Source organism: Terrapene carolina, unplaced genomic scaffold, assembly GCF_002925995.2.
Source record: "Terrapene carolina triunguis isolate 2854851 unplaced genomic scaffold, T_m_triunguis-2.0 Scaffold193, whole genome shotgun sequence".
Lineage (NCBI taxonomy): Eukaryota > Metazoa > Chordata > Testudines > Emydidae > Terrapene > Terrapene triunguis.
This window is the reverse complement of record NW_020664544.1, coordinates 1462671-1468751: the sequence shown is the minus strand read 5'-3', so window position 1 is coordinate 1468751 and position 6081 is coordinate 1462671. Positions and strand designations below refer to the sequence as shown.

The window sequence follows — 6081 nt, the reverse complement described above, 5'->3', positions numbered from 1 at the left end:
CCCGGCCGCTGCTCTGGGTCTGACCTGTTCGTACTCTGCGCCTGTGACCCCCTGCCCCGGCCGCTGTTGGCAGGGACAGTCCCTAAGGGTCTGGAAGGCAGCTGGCACGTGGTGGGCACAACAGCAAACAGCACGTGGCCTGGTCACTGGCAGAGCCTGAGGAGAGAGAGCCCTGGCCTGATGGCACGTGGCTTTTCCAAGGATGTGACGAGGGATCTCCATGATTCAAGCCGGACATAGGGACCAGTGACCGCCTGATGCTCAGCCTTGGGCCAGTGCCGCGGCGAATGGGGAAGGTTCTCCTCTCGTGCCCCACAGTTCCCAGTCTCCCAGCACTCGGGTGCTGCCAAGGATGGCCCCTCGTTAATGCGACCGGGAGAGCGGGTCACCTCCAACCATCCTGCTTGGTGTCCAGGGAAAATCTTCCACTCCCGCAGCCTGGGCTTCAGACCTAAGGCCGCTCTGCTCCCATCGCAGAGAACGGCTGCCCCGTTTCCTGCGTCTTCACCCCAGATTAGGACTAGCCCTCCACTTCCCAGGGGCATCGGGGGCTTGAGCCAGCGTCCAACCAGTGTCTGCCGAGAGGGCAGCATTGCCCAAAAGCTGCCCCCGGCTGCAGATCGACTGGAGGCTGGGAGCAGCAGGGCGAGGGTGGAAGAGACGGAGCCATGCCCGGGCTGAGGCCTCAGGTGCGTGGATTTTACCACCAGGGTCTATTTTACCAGCTCCTCGAGGCCAGATTCCATGGGGCCACGAGGGGGCTGGAGGGTGGATGGGAGCAACGGGGCGGGGGGAGGGAGACCTCACAGCCTGCCCTTGAGAGCAGAAATAGGTCAATTGGGGGGGAAGCCGCCCCGCGCAGGGGGTCCGGCACAAGGGCCAGGCACTGCTTATCCCTCACTCCAGTCCCACAAGGCCCGACGCCGCTCAAGTCCTGCTTCAGCCCGAAGTGGTGCCTAGGACTGCCGCTGGCTTTGCATCGGTATTAGCCATACCCAGCGGGTGCCTTGTCTCCAGGCTCTCCCCACCCTTCCCTGGCTAGCCCTACGGGGTCCCGCTGGGAGCCGGCTGGATCAGCGCCTCATGCCCACAGAGGGTGGTTTGGCGAGGACTCTGGAGACACAGAGATTTTGGGGTGGTTCTTGATTAAACCTACATGAAGAGTGGGGGGGCGAGCGGGGAGCAGGGAGGCTGGGAACCATTCACACTCAAAGGACCACAGCGGCCGGATGGGTGGAGGAACAGCTCAGGGGTCGGGAATGGGACACGCGGCCTTTCACCTCGAGGTCATGGCTTCGAATGCAGCCTGGGTCGGTAGCGACCAAAGCACGTTACCATCCGCCGGCTGTTCAGTGGCCTGTGCGAAATGACTGGCTGGTCTCGCTCCAGGTCCTAGTGGACAGAAACCACCCATCACAATTGGCATTGCCTCGTAGCTGGCAGAGCAGAGATGGAGAGCGTTGGCAGGGGGCAGCGGGAGACAGTTGGTACCGGCGCTGCCCAGCCTCTCCCTGCTCAGCGGGGTTGAGCCAGCACCTTTCAGCCAATCAGCAAAGCTGCTCCTGCACTCGGCACCTGCCGCTGGGTCCAGGTTGCCTTGGAAGATGCTGCCCAGGGGGGGATCGGTGCATCCATCTTCCCGTTTGCTGATGTCACAATCCAGAGCAAGTGACATCACAAGGCATCACCACAAAGGTGACGGTGATGTCATAAGTGCCGGACTGTGGCCTCACCGAGTGGAGCAGCCATGGGAGGGGCCTCAGGGGGACGGGTCCCTCATGGGGTTTGTTTGTCAATCTCGACCGGGTTTTACGTCCTAAACGGTTTGAAAACACAGGCGCAGCTATCCCCGAGTTCCTATTTTCTCCCTATGTTTATTATGGACCAAAAGCAGAACCTCATCTCCGAGTGCTCCAGAGCAGAACCTGCTTCTCGGTCAGGTCCAAAGCAGGAAGGAAGCTGTTTTCTGGTCCTGGTCAGCCGAAACCTCACGGAAACATCTGATCTCGCAAGACATCTGCCACGTCAGGCGGAACCCGCTACAGCAGCGGCTCAGGAGGGATCAGCGCTGCTGAACCAGAACCAAACCCTGGCAGGCCCCACGCTGGACTCTCAGCTAAACGGCCTCCAGGCCCGACCGTTGTCTCCTTGACCCACCTATTGCATATTAACGTCTTTGTTTGATGTGCTGCAGTTATCACGGAGACGGAGGTTGGCCAGCTAACCAGCAGAGGGCGCACACAACACTTGTTTTTGTAGGTCCTGTGCAAACACGGGCCATTGTTTTTACCTATGTATTCATTTAGAAATGACTTGGTGGTGGATTTTTTAACAGGTAGTTAGAACCCAGAGGGAAATTTCCCACCGGGTTCTCTTCAGGCTCTGCTGGCTATTCTCTGCAGGGCACATCTGGGACCTACAGGGAGACACAGCTGTAAAAAATCCCGAGCTCTTCTTCATTTCAGCTGATACAAAGTAGGCAACTATTCCGGGCGGATGAGCAATGAGCTGCTATTTCTGAAGCAGAACGTTCCCGCCTGATTGTGGGAGTCAGCAGAATGACTAAACCTGCCAGCCCGGCCCCCGGGCTCTGCGCTGGGCTGCAGCGAGATGCTCCCCCAGGCACGGAGAGCTCAGCTCCCCAGGCACAATTCAATCTCGGGGTGCCCCCGGCAGGAAGAGCGGAGTTCCTGGACTGGCTGACTTCCACGCTTTGAGTCCAACTCAGGGCCTTTCCCGGAGGTGGGGCCCACTCAGCAGAAAGAGGGGAGCCCCTGGGTCAGGCCACGGGCCTGCGGGCATGGAGCAGGCTCCACTTCTGGCATAGAAACCCTCCGGGAGTCCCAGAGCCTGGAGCTTGTCTTCGAGCGGTGTGGCAGGGAGGGGAGACGTCCATGTGTATCTCCACGAGTGTTTCATGCTCTCCAGCCCCGCGCACGAGCCCCGCTGGTGTTCGCACTTGTGCAGAGCAGTCACCAGAGTTCCCGCCCGCAGCAGGGCCGGGCAGCCTGCGCTAGGTCTCCTCTAGCCTCCCGGCTGCAGGAGCGACTCAGGGAGCCACCGTCTCGCCTAATCTCCCCCACCCAGCCCACCCCTTGGGGCTGAAGAGACCCAACGGCCCTGCGGGGTCAGCCAGCATCCCCCGGTGCCGGGGCTTGGACAGGGGGAGGGGCGGCGGAGGCGGCTCGGGGGGAGGGGCGCACCCACCTCGATCTCGCTGCCTTCCCGCAGGTTGAAGGTGAGGTCCTGGTGGATGTCGGCCATGAACTTGCTGGAGTACTCGGGGTACAGCTCCAGCACCTCCACCAGGCCGCGCAGGGTGATGTACTGCAGGTCGCAGTAGGTCAGCGCCTTGACGTCCGCGTTGGTTTTGATCACCTGGTCCTTGCCGGGCAGGTCGGCCCCAATCAGGTCCCCTTTGCCTGCGGGCGTCAGGAAAGGGGGGTGAGCAGGACGAGGGGTTCCCTGGACAGGCCCCGATATAGCCCAGGCCTCGGAGGGTTCACGCGCCTCCTGGCAGGCCCATTGTAGGGATGGGAACCTGAGGCACAGAGCTGGGGGAAGGGCCTGGTCCCCTTCTAGCCAGGAATGGAACCCAGGAGTCCTGACTCCACCCAGGAAGGAGACCCAGCTTCCGCTGCTCCGGCCCAGCTGGGGGGCACCAGGACCTGCCGTTCATCTCACAGGGGAGCTGGGCACCTTGCTGGCCAGGGAGGGCCCTTTGGACTGGCCCCAAGAGAAGCTTGTGGCGATGCTGGGGGTTGTCACCGGCCCAGCAGCGATCTGGATTGGCCACAGGGCCCTGCCTGGCCCCTCACATGGCGTATCTGAGACCCTGAACCCAAGGGTGGGGCTTTGCCGGCTCCCTTCACGGCATGGGGCTCCCAGGGGAGTGCCCATCTCCACCGCCGCCGTGTGACCAGGGAACCAGGCCCTGCTCTCAGCAGGTCCCTCCGGCAAGTGGGGAGGGGGGGAGACGGGCGCCTCGGAGCAACCGCCACCCACTGCCCGGTGAGGCCCCAGCACCTCAGAAACTTGCTGCTGGGGGGTGTGGGAAACCCCCCAACACAGCCAGGAAACAGCAGGACAGGTGGACGGACAGAAAGCCACAGGGCTTGACAGGCCGGCCACAGGCTCTGCCCCTGGCAGCTCTGCCCCGTCCCCAGGGAACCCCCCCTTTGGCTGTCGGCCCTTCGCCAAGGCCCGGTGCCCCCTGCTGCCCGTGAGACCAGGGGTGGGGCTGGCGCACGCCGGGCACTGCCTTACCCAGGATGGCCAGCACCATGTTGTCCTTCAGAACCTCGAGGGAGCCGGAGCAGACGAAGTAGTGGGCCTGCAGGGCGTCGCCCTGGCGCAGCAGGTACTCGCCGGGGGCGCAGAAGGAGGTCTTGATGTGCAGGGACAGGGCGCGCAGGCAGCCCCGGCTGGCCGTCTCGAAGAGCGGCAGCTGCAGGATGTCTTTGTTGAGGTGCATGGCGATGTCGGCCCGCAGCTCGTCGGGGAAGTCGCGCAGCAGCTGCGGGGGCAGCGGGAGGGAGTCAGGGGTGCTGGCGGGGGGGGGGGGGGGGTGCCCGGCCCCCGGCCCCCCCCGGGGCGGGGGGGGGCAGCCACCCCCCCGCCCTCCTGCAGGAGATGCCAAGGCCGTTGGAGATACGGACGTACTGTCCCCTGCACGCTCACAGCTCTGCCCGCCCGGGCACCCCAGCGTTACCGGCCCAGCATCGGGCACTCAGCAGCAGCAATGGGACCTGGACCCCTCGGCCCCAGACGCACAAGCCCCTGCCCCGCCCTGCCCCTGGCACAGCGCTCTGACCCTCTGCAGCTGCAGCGAGCATGCGCCCCAGCCAGAGAGCCAGCTCCCCTGGCTCCGTCCCTCCATGCTCTGTGTTCAGTGGGCAGCGCCTGGCATGGGCGCGGGGGCACCTCCTACCTCGTTGGCGTCGATGCCGTTGTTCACCGACCAGGTGGTCTGGAAGTACTCCAGCATCCTCTGCTTGAGCTGCTGCGGGAGGCGATGCACGCGGATGAAGTCCTTGAGGTCCTTCATGCGGGTGTGGTAGAGGGAACGGCGGGAGTACATGCGCTGGATGATGGCCGTGACGTTGCCAAACACCACGGCGTGCATCAGGGCTGCGGGGAGAGCCCAGCACCGTGTCAGCGCCAAGGGAGCAGGGAGCCCGGACCCCAGGCTGCACCAGCCCAGGGCTGAGCTCCTCTCTGCCAGGTGCCCTGCAGCGCCGGGGCAAGCTATCCGCGAGGGGCCTTTTCTGCCAGCCCCGGCAGCTCGAGGCCAGCTTGGGGGGGGGGGGGGGGTGGTATCATGTTCACCTCCCCTGGACATGGGGCTCCCGTTAAACCTTCCCACTTCAGCAGCCAGACACTTGGGGAGTTGGCACGCCAGGGAGTGTGTGATCCTGCCACCCCCCACTCACCCCCAGGGCGTGCACCCTAGTCCCCCCGCACTGCAAGTGTGTAGAACCAATGTGAATGAAATTGTTTTTAGTTATCCTGTACCATTGTAACTTCTGTTCACCATTTCATAACACCTGCCATTTTGCCTACATTGTAACTTTCATTACACTTGCCATTTTTCCTACATTGTAACTTCTGTGCCATATTGTAATTCAAACCCCATTTTAAAACGCTTACTCCATTTTGTAAGGGCTTGTGCTGCAACCTTCATTTTTGCAAACCCTGCTGTAATTTTATTAGTCTAGTTGAGATGTGTGAATGAGGGATGCATGGGTGATAGAATCAACCTCCAGCACCAGCCCGTCCTGATGAGATAAAGTTCAAATACCAACGGCTGAAGAACTAGACAACAGCCCTAACTCAAGCAAGAAGCATCCACCCTAAAAAGAAACAACAGAAGGAAGATCAAAGCCAGGGCCCAGGCTGACAGTCACACCTGCAATTGACGGGTGATCAAGCACCAAACCCAGAGGCGGCGTGACACAGCGAGACCTAGGAACTTTGAATCCAAACTAAACTCCTATAAAAAAGGAAGGGTGAGATGAGAGACTTTGGGTAACGTTCTGCTATCAACATCAAGGAGCATCGGTGCGCGCCCGACAGAGACCC

The 6081-nt window shown here is 61.9% G+C and overlaps 1 protein-coding gene across 1 annotated transcript in view; it reads right to left on the bottom strand.

Annotated features, from left to right (window-relative positions):
- The window catches only part of KCNH4 (potassium voltage-gated channel subfamily H member 4), an 18300-nt gene that overhangs the window by 5428 nt on the left and 6791 nt on the right, over positions 1 to 6081 (bottom strand). The window contains exons 7-9 of the mRNA XM_026654659.1: positions 4931 to 5130; positions 4267 to 4516; positions 3208 to 3422 (exon numbers count right to left, since the gene is read on the bottom strand). Of these exons, the coding sequence (XP_026510444.1) occupies positions 3208 to 3422; positions 4267 to 4516; positions 4931 to 5130 (665 nt within the window). The remainder of the gene's footprint in view (positions 1 to 3207; positions 3423 to 4266; positions 4517 to 4930; positions 5131 to 6081) is intronic.